This window comes from Eublepharis macularius, chromosome 12, assembly GCF_028583425.1.
Source record: "Eublepharis macularius isolate TG4126 chromosome 12, MPM_Emac_v1.0, whole genome shotgun sequence".
NCBI classification, from domain to species: Eukaryota; Metazoa; Chordata; class Lepidosauria; order Squamata; family Eublepharidae; genus Eublepharis; species Eublepharis macularius.
In genome coordinates, this window is record NC_072801.1 from 67,641,601 (window position 1) to 67,660,727 (window position 19,127).

General features: G+C 51.5%; 1 protein-coding gene across 1 annotated transcript; it reads right to left on the reverse strand.

Moving 5' to 3' along the window:
- Positions 1–1,486: 1,486 nt before the first annotated feature.
- Positions 1,487–18,900, reverse strand: LOC129339602 (olfactory receptor 11H6-like). The gene is made up of 3 exons (XM_054994184.1): positions 17,974–18,900; positions 16,646–16,762; positions 1,487–1,591 (listed from the first exon to the last, which is right to left on the reverse strand). Exons 1-3 carry the CDS (start codon positions 18,898–18,900, stop codon positions 1,487–1,489), a joined length of 1,149 nt encoding a protein of 382 aa, XP_054850159.1.
- Between the last annotated feature and the right edge of the window lie 227 nt (positions 18,901–19,127).

The following is a 19,127-nucleotide window of genomic DNA, read 5'->3' on the forward strand; positions in this document are numbered from 1 at the left end:
CCGTGGCTTGTAGGCAAGCTTGAAACGGGAATAGGAATTTCTCCTTCTCCCCCGGTGGAGAAGAACCGAGTGTAGAACCCTTAAATATACCCTTGCAAACCTAAAAGTAGGACCCTTTAAATACAGCCCCTGGTAAAAACCTGTGTAGTACCCAGTTTAAAAATCCTTGAGAACCGGAGGGAAGGATAAACCTCCCGAAGGAACATAGAGAGGAAAAAGTTGTTAAAAACCCCTAAGAATCCAGTGTAAGAATCCCCGAGGACCCGAAGGGAAATAACCTCCGAACGGCCCCTAGACGGGAAAACTTATAGGGAGCTTCAATCGCCCCACCCCTGGTGTCGCTGATCTACTCTTTAACCGCCCCGAGATCAGCCTTAAACGAAGGAAAGATGTACCGGGCAGCCCCCACCGTGCCCCGCCTGGAGAAGTGGCTAGTTAAGAAGGGAGATTGCCCCTGGGAAGCTGGTTCCTTCAAGGGACCCGACCCGCTCCAAATAGTCAGAAGCGCCTTCCAAGACTTTTGTGAAAAGGAGAAACCTAGGTCAAGCAAAAAAGACAGATATGGAGCTTGGGCACTTTTCACCGCCCTACAGGACAGCGTGTCCCTAATTAATAAGCTACAAGCAGCTCAAGAAGAGCAGGAACAGGAGATAGAAAAGTTAAGGAAGGAGAAGAAAGAGTATGAGGAAAAGGCAGCCGAGTGGCGTTCAGAACGCGTTAATTTCATGCTGGAGAAGCAGGGAATAACCACTGCCCTCCAAGATGCCCAGCACAAGGCTGAAGTAGCCACCGCTCGTGCCGATATGGCTGAGCATGCAGTAATTGAAGGTCAGGAGAAAATTGCAAAATTAACCCATGCTGCCCAGTTCATGGCAGAGCAGAAAGTTGCAAAGATAGCCGCAGCAGACCACTCCGCTTGTAAGAGGGAGCTAGAGGCCCTAAAGCAGCACCTGGGGATGCAGCAGGCCGTAATCTCCGCCGTGCATCCCGCAGCCCTCTTGGCCCTCCCCGAAGGTAGTACCGACAACTGGTCATCCTCTCCGTCTCAGCCCGAGGAAGCTCCACAGCCCCTCCATCCGATAGCTACCAAAGAAATTGTATCCATGGACGAGGACGGCAGAAAGACAGACCGGGTCGTTAAGGAGACTCGCAATTGGAGGCCCGATGAGCTCCAAGCCATAGCAGATCGTATGGGACCCCTAAACCGAGACACGGCTATCCAGTGGTTCACCCATGTGACCACCTCCCAGCCCTCCGCTAGTGGTTCCGATGTGGCCCAACTGGCGCCAGCCCCGAAATAGTCACAGCCCTTAATGCTTACGTTTCTAATCGAAAGTTAGCCACCCGCAGTCAGTATGGGTCCATCAAAGAGTTGTGCGCATTCCTATGGCCCACTAAGAGTTTGAAGGCTCTGTACATTGCAGAGTCTCAAAAACCCGGAGAGGACCCAGAGGCATATTTAGCACGAAAGCAGCTTCTTGCTGAGCTAGCAGACGAAGTAGATTTGGACGCCAGCGATGTCCCCGACTTCGATGAGCTGGAGTTCAGAAGAGCTGTTATCGATGGTCTCAATAGCACCACTCGCCTGGCCCTGGCAGGAGTAGAGCCCGGGAGCATCTCATGGGGAGACCTGGAAGCTCGCATCAGGAGCATTGCCGGCCTGTTGCGAGAAACCGGCGCCATCCGCCATGCGAAGTCCCCGGCCTCCCGTAGGAAGGAGAGCGAGCCGATAAGTGCAGTCACTTATGCCAACCATGGCCCCCACTCCCAGTACCGACCGCCGGGACGCAACTCGTACTCGGAGGCAAGGGGAGGAATCCTGAGGGGAAGGAGTAGCAGTTTCAACCGGGGGAGAGGGCCAAGGGACTACCGCTCGGGAGTTTCCTTTGCACCCACCCCGAGTTATGGTTCCTCCTCCCAGCAGGGACCCCACGAGCCCCGATCGCAGGATGCGCCCCTAGCCCCTTCTCACTCTCGAGCATCGCACCCGTACAACCATCAGGTCTACCCACCTCCAGATCAGTCTAACGCTTGGGGAGCATCACAGGGCGACCACGAGGGCTACCGGGACCGCGGCAGCACGCCCCAGTCCAGGGACTCCCTCCGTTGGGAACTTTGGATGCGCCTCAAAAACATTGGAGCGAACATGGAGCTATTTGATGGGAAGCCCACGTCCGTTCTGATGAAGGCGATCATGGAGTGGGAAGACCAGCAGCAGCCCCCAGTACCCCCGTCGGCGCCCCCTTTACCGCCAGACCCTACCTTCTCGAGTCCCCCGATAGCTGCGGTCCGGGAACGCCCGAGCCCCAACAACCCCTTCAGAGGAAGTGCCACTTTCACAGACCAGGGCGCAGGATCAGAATAGGGTCGCCCCGAGTCCCAGTCTCCTTCCGTGGGCATAGTTGCCAAACTAAAGCCGGACACATGGGGGAGACCGACAGTGAAGGCAGGGATTGGGACTCCCGGGGAAAAGAAGAAGCCTGCCACCCTCCTCATAGATACCGGAGCTTCACTTAATATACTCCGGCCCACCTTAGTCACAAAGGGAACTCAGACCTCTACTACCATGCAGCTCGCCGGTTTCGGAGGCGGCATGCAAGAATCCCCGGTCTGGCAGGATATCCCCCTCTCCGTTGGGAACCTGGCCACCAGGATTTCGGCATGCGCAAACCGGGGAGAAGATGATGGACTTTTGGGTATGCCGTTCTTCCGAGCCGAGGGACTGACCATTGACTTAGCAAACGGGCTCCTGTGGCGCATCCCGGGAGGCCCAGACTTTGTCAATGCAGTCCATCGATGTGCAGCCCTTAAGGCCCCCCTTCCTCTCGCCCCCATCACAGGAGACCCCTGGGTTCAGGACTTTCCCGAAGTTTGGGTGACAGATAAGGCCGAGTGTGGAATAGTGAAGGACGCCTGCGTCCTGATTGAAGGAAAGGACCCCCCTCCCCAAAGACAGTACAAGTACCCAGCCGAGGCCGAGGCAGGGATAGCCAAGACCATAGAAGGACTCCTTGAGTGGGACGTCATACTCCTGATGCAGTCCATCTGCAACGCCCCATTGTGGCCAGTACTGAAAGCAGATGGAGTGACCTGGAGAATGACGGTCGACTTCCGTGCCCTGAATGCCACCACCCCTCCAGTTGCCCCGGTTGTGGCCAAGTACAACGAGATCCTGACGGCCATTGCCGCTGGGTCCCGGTTCTACTCGGTCATAGACCTGGCCAACGCTTTCCACTCCATCCGGTTGCATGAGTCTTGCTGGTACAAGTTCGCGTTCACTTTCCGCGGCCAGCAATACGCATTCAAACGGACACCCCAGGGATTCCACTCCAGCCCTAGCATTTGTCACGCCCATGTGGTTCAGATGTGGGAACGCCTCCAACCTTCCTCGAGGCCCCACGTTCTGAGCTACGTGGATGACATTTTAGTCCACGCCCCTACGGAAGAACTAGCCCGCCAAATCACCAGGGAAGTCCTGGAACTCCTCCGCGAAACTGGGTTCAAGGCAAGCAGGGAAAAGGCTCAATTGGTTCAGACCAGCGTCAAGTACCTGGGTCTGACCCTGGGACCCGAGGGTCGCACCCCGGACGCCCAGCGAATGGAGGTCATTTCCAAGCTGCCTGCACCCACTGATGTCCCCTCCCTCAGAGCCCTTCTAGGAACTTTTAACTTTTCCCGAGACTTCATCGAGTCCTTTGCAGACAAGGCTCGCCCCCTTTATGCTCTCCTCAAGAAGAACACTCCCTGGGAGTGGGGACCGGATCAACAGACAGCCTTAGCAGAACTGAAGCGCAGCCTGGCCGCAGCCCCGGCTCTAGCCCATCCAGATGTCACCCAGCCATTCTTTATTCAGCTAGCCGTGTCAGACAAGAGCATAGGAGCCACGCTCACCCAGCAACAAGCGGGAGCCGCTAGAGTAGTAGCCTACGCCTCTCGTAACCTAACTTCAGTAGAGACCAAGTTCAGCCCATGCGAAAAGACTTGCCTTGCAATAGTTTGGAGTCTGACCCATTGGGAATTTATTATAGGTGGCTCGCGCACGATAGTCCAGACCACCCACACGCCCCTCAAATATATTCTGTCTGGAAAAATACAAGATGGACAAGTCTCAAACGCCCGCACAGCACAGTGGACCCTGGCCCTGGTTAACCGTGGAGTAGAATTTAAAAAGGAAACCACTGAGCCACCAGCTCCCTATGGCCTGTTAGTAACCGGGACCGAGCACGAGTGCCCCCTGGACCCGCCACCGCAAGTTGTTTGGCCAGTCACTTGGGGAGTCCTGCTAGAGGAAGCCCGACTGAACGGCTTCACATGCTGGTTCTGCGACGGCTCCTCCTTTCACGTTGGAGGCTCCCCTCGGACAGGCTACGGCGCTGTGCGAGTGAGCGACGCATGCACTCTAAAGGGTCCAGCCCGCCCCCATTCCAGCCAAGCGGCTGAGGTGCAAGCGCTTCTGGCAGTGCTTGAGTTTGAGCCCCCAGAAAGCCCACTTGCCATTTACACAGACTCGGATTGGACGGCCAAAGCCGCCACGGTCTGGCTCCCGGTGTGGCAGAATCAGGGGTGGAGAGCTAGTGATGGGAAACCCGTAGCCCACCTACAGCTATGGCAGCAAGTAGCCGCGCTCCTTCAGTCCCGCACAGGCCCAACACAGGTTACCCATGTCAAAGGACACCAAAAGACAAACTCAGAGACCGCTTATTGGAATGACCAGGCAGACCTCGCAGCCAAGGCAGCCGCCACAGAAAATGCTCCCTTACCGGAGCCAGCCACCGATTGTCCCCTCCACCCTGTCACCACCCGGGCACAAGCCCGCAGCCAGGCTCAGGGAATCGCAGGAACACTGGACCTAGCACAACTGCAGATATCTGACCCAGAAGTAGCTGACCTCCTAGCCGCAGGAAGAGATCAGACAGGAAGACTAATGATCCGAGAAGAGGAAGGCATAGTTTGGGCAGTAGATGCAGCCGGTGAATGCCACTGGGTAGTGCCACTGGAAGTCAGGGCCGACCTGATTCAGTTTGTCCATGAGCAGGGACACCGAGGCAAGGATCTGACTCTGGAGAGGGTCAAAGAGGTTGGTTGGTGGCCTAGCATGCGTACCGAAGTAGCACAATGGGTGGACAACTGTCTGTCTTGTGCTATGGTCAATGCAGACCCGACTGGACCTAGAGCTCCCCTCCAGCATCAGAGAATTGATGGACCCTGGGCTCGTATACAGATTGACTTTATCGGTCCCCTTCCTCCCACTCCCCGCGGCAATCGCTACTGTCTCACTGTCATAGATCCCTTTAGTAAATGGGTCGAGGCATTCCCGTGTAAGCATAACACTGCAGCCACCACGGCCAAACTACTGTTCAATAATGTGTTTTCGAGATGGGGCACTGTACGAGTCATGGATTCCGATTTGGGCTCACACTTCATTGGAGAAGTAACCCAGGAACTTTGCAAGGCGTTAGGCATCCAACAACGCTTTCACATAGCCGGCCATCCCCAGGCTTCCGGCGCCATAGAAAGAACCAACCGGACCCTCAAGGAGGCTCTCCGCAAGATGGTTCGCTCCTCCGGGAGAGACTGGGATGAAAAACTCCCCATAATTCTAATGGCCATCAGAGGCACCACCGCAGTTCACGGGCTCACGCCCCATATGGTCATGACTAGGGATGTGCGTTTCGGCATTCAGAATGCTGAAAGAATGCCGAAACAAAAGTGTTTCGGCTTCTTTCGGGGAATGCCGAAACGTTTCGGGGAATGCCGAAACGTTTCGGGTAGCCGAAAGAAAAAAGCCGAAACGTTTTGGGATTCTTTCGGCTTTCTTTCGGCTTTTCAATGGGAAAATGCCTCCGTCTTCCCGGACGTCTGGGGGAGGCATTTTCCCACCGAATAAGCCCAAAATTGGTGGGGACCTTCCTCTAACCCTTCTCTAACAACCACCCAAGTTTCAGACAGATTGGACTTTGGGGGGCCATGTTATAGCCCCCCAAAGCAGGTCCCCCCATCCTCCCATAAGAAAGCGAAGGAGCAGCATATTGTTAGCATGCTGCTGCTCATCTTTCTTCATTATTTCCTATGGGGAAAAAATGAAGAGGCAGGCTTCCTTTGCCAGGGGTGGCATTTTGCATGCAAAATGCCCCCTCACCCTCAGGGGCCCTTCTCCCACCCCTCCTCCCACCCCCCACCAAGGCTCAGCCTGCTCCCACTTGGGGGGGCCATTTCATGGCCTCCCCAAGTAGGTGCTCTAATCTCTACCACTGACAGCTGGGGGAGGCTTGTGTTGCCAGGGGTGGCATTTTGCATGCAAAATGCCCCCAAGCCCTCAGGGGCCCTTCTCCCACCCTTCCCCCCACCCCCCACCCAGGCTCAGACTGCTCCCACTTGAGGGGGCCATTTCATGGCCTCCCCAAGTAGGTGCTCTTTTCTCTACCACTGACAGCTGGGGAAGGCTTGTCTTGCCAGGGGTGGCATTTTGCATGCAAAATGCCCCCCAGCCCTCTGGGGCCCTTCTCCCACCCTTCCTCCCACCCCCCACCAAGGCTCAGACTGCTCCCACTTGGGGGGGCATTTCATGGCCTCCCCAAGTAGGTCCTCTCAGCCCCTAAAGTCCACCCCTTACAGCCCCACACAAACCCAATTCCCCCCCAGCTGCCACACACAGACCCAAATCCCCACATTAGCCCCTCACAGACCCAAATCCACCCCCACCTGCCCCACACCCATAACCCCAGGAACAGGCTGGCAAAGGCCAGCCCTCTCCCTTTGTTCCCTATGCTGGGAACTTCTAAACTCTCTTTCCCTGGGCAATTCTGCACAGCCCAGGGGTGCCACAATGGTGGGCACACTTCTGAGTGCCAGCTGGTCCCTGTGAAAGAGCACCTGAACCACAGACACCCTCCCTCAAATTCCCCCACCACCTACAGAGATGGCTGGCCAGCCAGCCCCATTGTTCCCTATGATGGGAACCAACTGCACAACAAAGAATAAAACAAGAGCAACACAAAATAAAGTTTTAAATTTTTTTTCTCCCTTCCAAAGTACAAGTAGGCAAAGCATTATGACACATTACACCAGCAGTCCCCCACACAGAAAAATTAAAACAAAACTCACTTAACATCAGAGAATCACAAAGCACAATTCCTGTCAAAAACACTTTATTTCTTGAACAGCTTTAGGTTACACAGCAGGGGGGAACACCAAAGGGCATGGCAGCACTATCTTACAAAAAAATAACACAACTCACTTAACATCAGAGAATCACAAAAGCACAATTCCTGTCAAAAACACTTTATTTCTTGAACAGCTTTAGGTTACACAGTAGGAGGGCACAACAGGACATGATAGCAATGTACTACAAAAAATAATACAACCCACTTCACCGTTTTTGACAGCAATTGTGTTTGTGTGATTCTCTGATGTGAAGTGAGTTGTGTTATTTTTGTGTAGTACACTGATTTCCTTCTCTGTGGTGCCTTCCTACTGTGTAACCTAAAGCAGTTACAGAAATAAAGTGCTTTTGACAGCAATTTTTTGGGGTGATTCTTTAATGTGAAGTGAGTTGTGTTATTTTTGTGTAAGATACTGCTTCCATGCCCTTTGGTGTTCCCCCCCTGCTGTGTAGCCTAAAGCTGTTCAAGAAATAAAGTGTTTTTGACAGGAATTGTGCTTTTGTGATTCTCTGATGTTAAGTGAGTTGTGTTATTTTTGTGTAAGATAGTGCTGCCATGCCCTTTGGTGTTCCCCCCTGCTGTGTAACCTAAAGCTGTTCAAGAAATAAAGTGTTTTTGACAGGAATCGTGTTTTGTGATTCTCTGATGTTAAGTGAGTTTTGTTTTAATTTTTCTGTGTGGGGGACTGCTGGTGTAATGTGTCATAATGCTTTGCCTACTTGTACTTTGGAAGGGAGAAAATAATTTTTTTAAAACTTTATTTTGTGTTGTTCTTGTTTTATTCTTTGTTGTGCAGTTGGTTCCCATCATAGGGAACAATGGGGCTGGCTGGCCAGCCATCTCTGTAGGTGGTGGGGGAATTTGAGGGAGGGTGTCTGTGGTTCAGGTGCTCTTTCACAGGGACCAGCTGGCACTCAGAAGTGTGCCCACCATTGTGGCACCCCTGGGCTGTGCAGAATTGCCCAGGGAAAGAGAGTTTAGAAGTTCCCAGCATAGGGAACAAAGGGAGAGGGCTGGCCTTTGCCAGCCTGTTCCTGGGGTTATGGGTGTGGGGCAGGTGGGGGTGGATTTGGGTCTGTGAGGGGCTAATGTGGGGATTTGGGTCTGTGTGTGGCAGCTGGGGGGAATTGGGTTTGTGTGGGGCTGTAAGGGGTGGACTTTAGGGGCTGAGAGGACCTACTTGGGGAGGCCATGAAATGCCCCCCCCAAGTGGGAGCAGTCTGAGCCTTGGTGGGGGGTGGGAGGAAGGGTGGGAGAAGGGCCCCAGAGGGCTGGGGGGCATTTTGCATGCAAAATGCCACCCCTGGCAACACAAGCCTCCCCCAGCTGTCAGTGGTAGAGAAAAGAGCACCTACTTGGGGAGGCCATGAAATGGCCCCCCCAAGTGGGAGCAGGCTGAGCCTTGGTGGGGGGTGGGAGGAGGGGTGGGAGAAGGGCCCCTGAGGGTAAGGGGGCATTTTGCATGCAAAATGCCACCCCTGGCAAAGGAAGCCTGCCTCTTCATTTTTTCCCCATAGGAAATAATGAAGAAAGATGAGCAGCAGCATGCTAACAATATGCTGCTCCTTCGCTTTCTTATGGGAGGATGGGGGGACCTGCTTTGGGGGGCCATAACATGGCCCCCCAAAGTCCAATCTGTCTGAAACTTGGGTGGTTGTTAGAGAAGGGTTAGAGGAAGGTCCCCACCAATTTTGGGCTTATTCGGTGGGAAAATGCCTCCTCCAGGCGTCCTGGAAGACGGAGGCATTTTCCCATAGAAAAAAGCCGAAAGAATGCCGAAATAATGCCGAAAGAATCCCGAAAGCCGAAAGCCGAAAGAGATTCTTGTTTCGGCTTTCGGCTTTAACGATAGAGAATCTTCTTTCGGCTTTCTACTTTCGGCTATAGCCGAAAATTTTTGGCTTGCACACCCCTAGTCATGACAGGACGGAAAATGCAGCTCCCAGAAGCCTTCTGGCTAGACACGCAGCTCCCTTCTGATATGCAGCCCGTAGTAATTAATGACGCCTGGGTTCAGGACCTCATCTCATCCATACACGCCGTCCACATGCAAGTGGCCCAGAAGTTAGGCACAGCTCAGAAGGATATGGACCGCAAACTAGGATGGGTCAGGAACCCCAGGCAGTGGGAGGAAGGACAGCTCGTTTTATATAGAAAGTTCTCACAGAAGGCACACTCACTAGCCGCCAAATGGCAAGGCCCCGTCCCAATCACGAAAAGAGTCTCTCCAGCCGTCTATCAGGTAGCCATCCAGAGGAAGACAGGAGGCACTTGGCTAAAATACTTTCATGCCTCTCAATTAAAGGAATGGAAAGGGAAGCCGCTCCAAACCGCCCCGCCTGTGTACGATCCTGGGGGAACAGCCGCCAGCCCAGCCCCCCTCTGCCCAGTGATTCGCCAGAAGTCCCTTCACCCTGGGCCAGAGATACCCTGTGTCCCCTTAGACCAGACTTTTGTAGCCTTAGTATAAAAGAAACAGCAGAATATGTAGATGTAGATGTGAATGTCAAAAGTTTTTTTCAGTTCTATTCTTTAACTTCATTAGGCGGGCCCCACAGTTGGGACCCTAGGGGGAAACACGGCAATCAAAGCCAAATAGGACCACCACCGAGAGTGATTCTTAATTGGATTGTAAGCCGCATGTTCGGAAAAAAATTGCACAGGCAAAAGAGATTTGCTGTGTGTGAAAGTGTTTGGAGAGGCTTTAGCCCAAAAGTGAATGCAGTCTTCCAACGTTGAAACCACCAAATAAGGTGATTTCTTTGTTTGAAAACATTTCACCCGCCGTGCTGGTGAAGATCCCGCATCTACGTAGATTCGGGGTCTCACCTGCCAGACCCACGCTTTCGCATGATGGTCGGCTTTGGCTTTGAGGGCCGTGCCTCCCCTGGAAAAGAACCCCCAGATAGCCCAACATCCCTCTTTTACTAATGTTCATATTCGTCATGGTGAGTTGCTATACGGCGCCACCATCTAGTACGCTTTAGTGCAAAAGTAAAAGACCCGCCAGTATTTTGTAAATATGTACCCTCTGGAATATGTTATTGGGGTGCGTTCGCTACGCACAAGGGGCAGCGTGCCTCATTTACATAGCCAGGATCCCCCACACCAAGATGACCCCCGAATAACCCAGACCCAGTGGTGCCGGCAGATCTCGGCCGCCTCCGCCGCTTTTCGATAAACGCTGCCGAGCACCTTCGGCTCCACTTTGGCCATTTCTGCCAGCAGCCGCTCGCCCCACGTACTGATATCTTTTCCCTTGCCCGTACCGTATAAGGGAAAAGAAGGGGGGGAGACATATTGAAGATATAATGAAGCCCTGCCAGGCACCCCAAGTAAGGGCAACCTAAAAGCACCCCAGACCTGTATGCTTCTTGCTCCGTGTGTTTTTCTTTTTGCTCAGTGCATTTTTCTCTTGCTCAGTATATTTTTCTTTTTGCCCGGTGTACCTGTACCTTTTTTAAACCAGAAAATGGGGCCTCCCGAGGGAGTCCCTCCAAGGGTTGGTTGTCCTGCAAATATATGACGAAGGCCTATTTTTGAAAATTAAAGCGAGGGCCCCCGTCTGCAGCAACCCTTATAGTTAATGGAAACCGCTCTCTAGTTTTTTTCCTTTCAAAACAGCAAGGCCAGGCCGAGCTGGACCGATAGCTCTCAGCCCGCAAAATAAAAATAGCCCGCCGCCGAGCAAGGGGCACCTGAAGGCCACATAGTCTAGGCACCCAGGGACCCCTGGGGCGAGTTTGCATAATCCCGCCTAACGCACAGCCGACCCTTGCTCGACGCAAAGACGTTCCCCCTTGAAATATACATGCTATAGGAAGAAGCCCCCGCACAGGAGTTCCCCAGAGCAACAAGCTGGAAGGCTCGCTTAGTGCCCCTGGGACTTCTCGTTTGAACCCCGCTTAACATACTGTGCTGGCAGAAAAATGCCCTCTCTTTTTCCCTTGCTTCACTTCATTTATTTTGCTGCAACAAACTCAGGGAACCTGTACTTATATCCGCAGGTCTCCCCAGGATATTCTCACCACAAAAGGAAAAGGAAGGCCAGGAGATGAGGCACCTGGCTACTCTGTGTTTGCTCGTGCTGGCAGGCACCCTAACAGAGGGACGCCCGTCCAAATTAATGCCCTACCCCCACTGGAGATGCATCAATACCCTGGCAGGGAATGAAATGATGGTCTGCAAGGTTGTGCAGCAGATTAACATGACCACCCCCACGGATCGCACAAACTTCCGCAGTTGCGAAGAGCAGTGGATCCGACCCCCAGAGCTTGTTATTTTATGTGTGGGAGTGAAAACCATGTCCCAAGAATTAGTATGCTATTCACCTACTGACACAGTGTCACCACTCGCTCCGATCCCATGTATGTTCCTTCCCCGCATCAGGCCAGCCCCCACCGCAGTCCCGGTGGTAGACAAATATACCACCCCTGCCAACTTCGAAACCTCGCCATTTGTCACTGAGGCTTTCGGACCATACTGTGAAGTTATTTTAGTGTCGGCCGCAGTATGGAAGGCAGGAGACCCCTTTAGAATGACCATCCTACTAGGCACTACTACCACTGAGTCTGCATCAGTCATTATCACGCCCCCTTCAGGCACAGCTCTCTCCTTTGCTATAGAATGCTGGGAGAACCTGACCTGGATTGTAAAAGAGGAAGACCTAGCCAAACACGGCCCACCCGATTGGATTCTGGTTCAACAGACACCCGAATGCCAAACCAAGCCCCTAGTAGAGAAATTTCACCGGCTTGGGCTGCTCTTTGTAAACTTGACTCATGAACCAGGCAATTATTCCCTGCTGATCTGGACCCAGGAGACCCACAGCATCCAAATTGACCCTTTGATTGCTAGCAATGAACAATTAAGCCAAGGCGGCACGCATATAGTGGGCTCCCATGTTTTGAAAACTGACATTCGAGAGAGAGTTCTAGTCCGCCCGCAAATGTCTTTAAAAGAGATCCGCATAGACTTAGCTGAGCTAAATGTAACCCAGAGGCTGCCGCAGTGCGCTCCCTATCTGGAGGCCGGTAGCAAGGGTTGGAATGCATGGCTACAACTGTGGATCGATCCCTCCCCCTCTCTCTCGCGTGCCAGACGAAGCATCGCCGACTGGACTGCTCCTGCAGCCGGAGGCTTAGCAGTCATGGATTCGGTCAACATTGAGACTCTCGCTAATAAGTTTGCCCATGTCACGACTAGCATCTCCGACTTAGGTAAACCGGTGGTGCAGTCCCTAAATTCCATTTCGAATGGGCAACATGAGATCAGCTCCATTTTAGTTAACTGGGAGAGTCAAATTGAAAGAGATTTTTCTCTGCTGCTCAAAGGAACACAGTCTTTTGAACGCAACGTGTCAATAGCCATGGCATGTATGCAAGCCCAACAATTAAATCAGGCTGTGGCCATGGGGCTAATTCGGCAAGCCACGGACGGGCACTTGCCCCTGGAAATTAAAAGATTGATTATGCCCAAATTGTCACCCATAGAACTGGAGCTTGAATCCTGGTGGTCTCTTGTAAATTCCTCATTCTCACCGACCACCTAGGAGCTTAAACTATTTTTATTAACGGCCAGTGCGCACGAGTCATTCCACGTGTACCCAGTCGTGCCTCTGGGACTCCAAGTCAGCGACACCGAGGTCCTCTACGCTCGCCACCCTGACCGGATGGCAGCTCATCAGCCTCCAAGGGTGCCAGCATCGAGACCAGACCGGCTTCATTTGCCAAGACCAAGCCTTTGCACCGCATCATCCCTGTGTAGCCCCGCAAGTCAACACCCTCAACGAGTGCTCTTTTGAGGTCGTCCAAGAGAACAGCTCCGCTGTGGTCTACCTTGGGAAAGGATGTGCCTGCGTGCGAACGGCCTGCGACTTTGTGGTCCTGAACTCGTTCCAGCTCAAGCCCGTGATCCCGGGAGTCAATCGCTGCTTTTGCAACCTGTCTTCGGTGGCAGCCTGCGACTTCACCTACACGGTACCGGTCTGGACCCAAGAAGAGATCCTGGTGGCACCCTCCATCTATCGCTATGTGAAGCCAGTCTCCCTTGGCATCGGTCTGGAGCTGCTCCACGAGCTCCTGACCCACCCACAGCTCCACCGCACCCTCCAGAGCATCCAGAGGGACGGGGACACCACTGCTTTGGTTGTGTCCCACAACGGAAAGGAGATTTTGGATCTTGCCCAGCGGATTAAGACCACCGGTGAGCATTCGTGCTGGGAGACCCTCTTTGGCTGGAGCCCCACTGCCACTGGAATTTACAATTTGGCTTTGCACCCGATCGTTGTTATTTTGGCCTTTCAAGTTTTGTTATGTGCCTCACTGCTTTATTTGGGCTGTTGGAGCCGCCGACAGCTCCAGCAACTCCAGCTGTCTTACCGCTTGGATCACTATAACCCCGACCTCCTTCTGCCTTAGTGGTTGTTCTTGGCGCCCTATTTTTAGCCCTTGTTTATTTTATTGCTTGTGCTGTTATGAACTATGCTTATGTGTTATTATGTGTACGGATCCTGGACCGGCCCCATGGACGCTTTGCTGCTGGACACCGCTCCAAGGCCCTCTTGTGGACTAGGGGGGGACATATTACTCTGCCTCCCAGCCCACGGCCCGTCTCCAAGCGCCACCTCCATGAGGACTAGAACCGTGTGCCTGAAGCTCTTCTTGCCGCCAGCCGACCCTGCTCTGCGGATTGACGCAGACAGCAAGGGGGGGTGGAAGTGTGTTTTGGAACACATGGACTAAGTTTGCTTGTTCCTGTATATATGCAACCCAGTCCAGCAGCTGTACTGCGGACTGAGCCGCCTGTGATCTTTGCTGCTCTATTGTTTTAAGGTTCCTATGAATTTCATGCCATTGCTTTTATGAATTTTACTCCCATGAATTTAGCCCCGAACTAGTCCCTCCCTTTATCTACTGCAAGTGCGCCCATGATCTTCCCATGAACTGGGATCTTTTAATCATCCCCTATCAATTTTTTCTTTCCTATGAATTTGATTTTAACCTTATGGATTGCCTTTTTAACCTGACTCCCTCCGCCGAAGTGATTTTAGCCTATTTATCATTTTATGAATTTGGTTTTAACCGGGACCACTCCTGAATGGTCCCTTTTTAAAGGTTATGTTATTCCTGATTTTAGACTCTATGAATTTGGTTTTAATCTGGCTGCATGAGTTAGCCTTTTAATGGCAAAGTTTATTTTTCTGCCCCCTATGAGCCCCTCCGCCGCTTACCCCTCATGAATTGTTTCCCCGCACTTGCTTTTACCATTGCTGCTTTTATCTATGAGTTGGTTTTAACTTCCTGGTTTATTGCTTTTAATCATATATATATGTATTTATGATTTTAACCATTTATGAATTGCTCTACCCTCTATGAATTGGTCTATGCCTGACTTGCACTTTCCTATATGAATTATTCCCTCACCTATGAATTCTGCTTTTAACCTCCTATGAAGGAGCTTGCTTTTATTCTTACATTCATGAATTGTATCCATGAATTGCCTTTGCTTTTAATTCTATGCCTATGAATTAATCCATGTATATGAATTGCTCATGGTTTTTAGTACTTTTAACCCATCATGAATTGCGTATGAAGTATTCCCATGTATGAATTGATCAATGTACACAGATATGAATTATTGCCGCTTGTATACATGAATTGCTCATTGCTGCCTATATCACTATGAATTACTATTGCTATGAATTATTACTATTTATTCTGACGATTGCACTTAGCACACCCCCTGGTGTGAACCCAGAGACCTGCAGCCCATTGGCTGATCTAAATTGCACTTATTTGGTTAGGTGGTTCTCCAAACTAAATTTTTGAGTGACGCCTCCTCTCCCTTCCCTTCCCACTCCTTTTCCGCTCGAAGCTCGACCACCGGACATTGCCGACCACCTCGCCTTTGAAGTCAAGTTCGGAAACCCGCGTGCCTGACGTCACGGGGTCTCCGAGGGGGGGAATTGTTGCCAAGTAGGCCCCCTCTCCTGCTTTAAAGCCTGCTATGAACTGTGTTAAAGTTTCCTGCATTACTGTTTTACTACTACACCGAAGATTGCCCTGCACGTGTGTGTTCTGATACACGTGTCAGTTTCCTGCCTGCTGTTTGATTACCCTGCTGCTACAACAGACTGTGTAGTTTACTGACTCCATGTTTGGTTAACTGCACAAAGGACTCTTTTTCTGGGCAACCCTGCCCTGACCTGTATCTGGATTTCCCAGTGTATGTTTGGACTGTGTTACAAGTATGCCCCGTGCCTGCATTGCCATCTGCCACGGACCGTGCCTGTTCCCTGCTTTGGACTGTGTTTTAAGTGTTGTTCCCCCTGCCTCCATGGAAGCCTGCCTCATATGGGCCCAAGCCGCTGCTAGCAGCCGGGTGCCTGCCGGGGAAACCTCCAGCGAGCCTGGCTAGGCGCTCCCTGGTCAGTTCCCGCCTGGAGCCTCCCGCGGGCCGGTCCCCGAGCTTGCCCTCGCTACCTGCAAACCAGCCCCAGCTATGCCCAGCCGGCATCCATGTTCTCAGGCAGCCAGAAGACCCTGGGAAGAAGACTGCTTTGGGAAGCCATTTCGGCGAAGCGGGCACACCACGTCCGCAGCGAGAGTACCTCGCCCCGCTCTGCATATCTTAGGAGCCGCCCCGGAGAAGGAACTAAGTGCCGACCATCCCAAGCACTTAGAGAATGCATCTCAAAGAAACCTCCGCATTCCAGAGCTGATGACATCAGGACAAGCCCTGTCCGCTGGAACATCCTTTCAGCCCACTTGGATTTCCCCCTCCCTCTTTTGTCCCCTCTTCCTGAGGTGTCACTTATCACAATCTGATTACTAAAGTGGCCCATCTAAGCCATTCAGTAGCCCATTAGACCCTTTGTTTTAATCTGTGAGAACCACCAAGTACAGCACCAGCCCCAGGGTACGTTTTGGGGTATTTAAGCCGGCCTCTCAGACCGCATGGCGCGCGTGCCATCCTATCCAGAACCCCTCGCTGTCCGTCTGTGGTCCCAGTGCTGGCATTGGGCCACCCTCACTGCTGTGTCTCTGCTTCGCTTCAGGATAAGTGAGTATTCCCCCTATCATCGTTGGGAACCAGCTAATGCGAACGTCTCTGTATTTCATACTCTGTGCTTCCTAGATCTTGTGTGTTTCTTGTATGCTTGTGCAAGTTCAGGCTTACGCCACATTGTTAGACAATACACGTGTTTGAACCTATTTGTAGTCTGCCTCTTTTTCACTAGAGTGTCTGGGATCGGGACCTCCGTATACATAGGTTATGATCCGCGCTTAATTTTAAGTTACAGACTGCTATAGCTAATTCCCCATTATAATAAAGAGCAGTTCTGGTAACATCAGTACTTGTTAGAGGAGGCAGAGGTGCTGGATATGCTACCCGAGGAGCGAGAGATGCTAGATGGCAACAAGGATTGTGCCTGCAATGTGGCCAAAGTGGTCACTTTGCGGCGCAATGTCCATACCGGCCTGTGCAAAGAACTCCGCTCCAATTAAGGCATCCAGCCCCCGCAGTCTTCCCGGCGCCGCCTCGTCCAACACCAGCTCCCAGAACTGCAAGAGGTAGAGGGGCTTCTCGTAGAAATCCTCCCGAAAGAGGACTAGAGCTAGAAGAAGTTATGGACTATGATTCAACAGCTCTAACCAGGGAGGAGAATCCAGAGAGCCCGACCTCGGGAAACGAAATGGATCTGTCGTAAAAGGACCCAAATGGCAGATCAAACCTCAGTCAGTTCCTACTCTGAACAGACCTCATGGGTCCATACTCTTCATACCTGTAACATTGGTGAACCCAGATAGAAAAATGCACATCTGCGTGCAAGCTCTTATAGACTCGGGCTGCTCTAGAGACATTATTGCACCAGCCCTAGTGAATGGACTAGTACTTCCTGTTAAAGAATTGGAAACGCCAGTTATTTTTGAGCAAATGGATGGCACTAACATGAATCTGGTCACCACTGAAACCACACCTGTCATAACAGGCATGGGACAACATTGGGAAGTAAGATCGTTCGTTATTAGTGCCACTGCCAAATATCCCTTGATTCTGGGAAGCCGATGGTTGTGCGATATTTGTTCTGATATTTTCCCCTAAAATCTGCTGCTCCTTCTGTGCCATTTTTAACTGGAATTGCTGCCCGTATTTTATTTACTTATTTAGCTCCTTTTTTATGTCTCACCTTTTCTCACAGCCTGAAAGCAGATTTTTGGGACCACAAATACAATAAAAAAACCCATAAGATCCATTTCTACAACAAAAAGAAAGAGGAGACAGAATCCATGAGCATTTAGACTTGGAGAGAGTGAAGAGGGCAGTTTGTCACTAATCCCCTACAAAAATATCCACACATCTTTCTATTTATCTATCTGCACAGGCATTGCAGTTATCCATAACCAGAGAATATAAACAAACAGCACTGACGTATGCATCTATTTTTATTGAACACTAGTAACAAAGCCTGTTGTGGGAAATAATACAACAGGCTGGAGAAAGGGCAGGGCAGGTGGGCCAGGCATTGGCTTCTCCCCAGCACTCTGATGGGGGGGCAGGTGCTATGGCTGGTGCCTGCGACCAGCAGAGGCCCATTCTGGCCTCCTTGGGGACAGATCAGGCTGCCACAGGCAGGAAGAGCTGCCAGGGGTGGCACCAGGTGCCCTGGAGGGATCCTGCACCCAACAGCGGGCTGATCCAGCCCTGTTGGCACACTGTTCGCACTAATTAAGGTTACTTTTCTTACTTTCATTACAGGTGACTGCATAATTTTTTAAACAGTTGTCTTTCTTCCCAGAAATGTCACTTTTCTTCTTTGCAACCTGCCTAGTGCCTCCTTTACCTGATCATTCCTCAGGCAATAAATCATGGGGTTCAAAAAGGGTGTAATGGAAGTGTAGAAGAGTGTTACGGCCTTTGCGACTTCTGATTGATTTTCTCCATCTGGAATTACATACATTGCTGCAACAGAGCCATAGAAAAGAGTTACCACTACTAGATGGAAAGAAATGGTAGAAAAAGCTTTTCTTCGACTGCCTTTGAAAGAGGGTTTCATCAGGGTAAGAATTACAACACTATAAGATAGCATAACAAAGAAAATATTGCCTAAAAGGAAAATATTCACTGAAAACTGAAAGAAACGGGGAGCAATGCCCAATGGCGGACAGGCCAGGGACAGAATAGGCCCAGTATCACACAGAAAATGATCAATGGTATTGGAGCCACAGAAGGACAGCTTGGACATCATGACCACTGGGACAACAAAGGCCATGAAACCAAGGACCCAACAAGCAGCCACCAGAACATAGCAAAAATTTACAGACATGGTTTGTGAGTAGCGTAGTGGGTGGCAGATGGCCAAGTACCGATCCAAGGCCATGGCTGAGAGGAAGCAGCCTTCAGTGGTGCCAAAAGAGAATAAGAGGTAGAATTGAAGGAAGCAGTCCCTGAATGAGATGATCCCTTGAGCGGAAGCCAGGTCAAACAGCATCCGGGGCACCGTGGTGCTCACGTAACAGATCTCCAGCCAGGAGAAGTTGCTCAGCAGGATGTACATGGGAAGCCGGGCCAAGTGGGTGTCTAGTACCACCAATGCAATGATGATGCAGTTCTCGGCCAATGTGAGCATGTAGAGAATGGTAAAGAAAATGAGGAGCAGGAACCGTTCTTGTTGTCCGACTCCAAACCCCAGCAAAATGAATTCTTGAACTGCGCTCCCATTGGCCAGCTCCATCTGGAACCAGATAATAGCAGAATTAAGCATTGTCTGCCTGTCCTAAAATGTTAAGAAGGATCCTTCTCCAGGTCTCCCACCTCACTGTGGTTTGAAATCCGATTCAACCATGTTTCTGATCCGTATTTAGTAACACAAAACACTTTCCCCATGTAGCCTTTGGAACAACTCCTCACGTCTTCCTGCTTGAAGCCAAGAAGCAGTATGGCTGCTGACATGATGCCAAT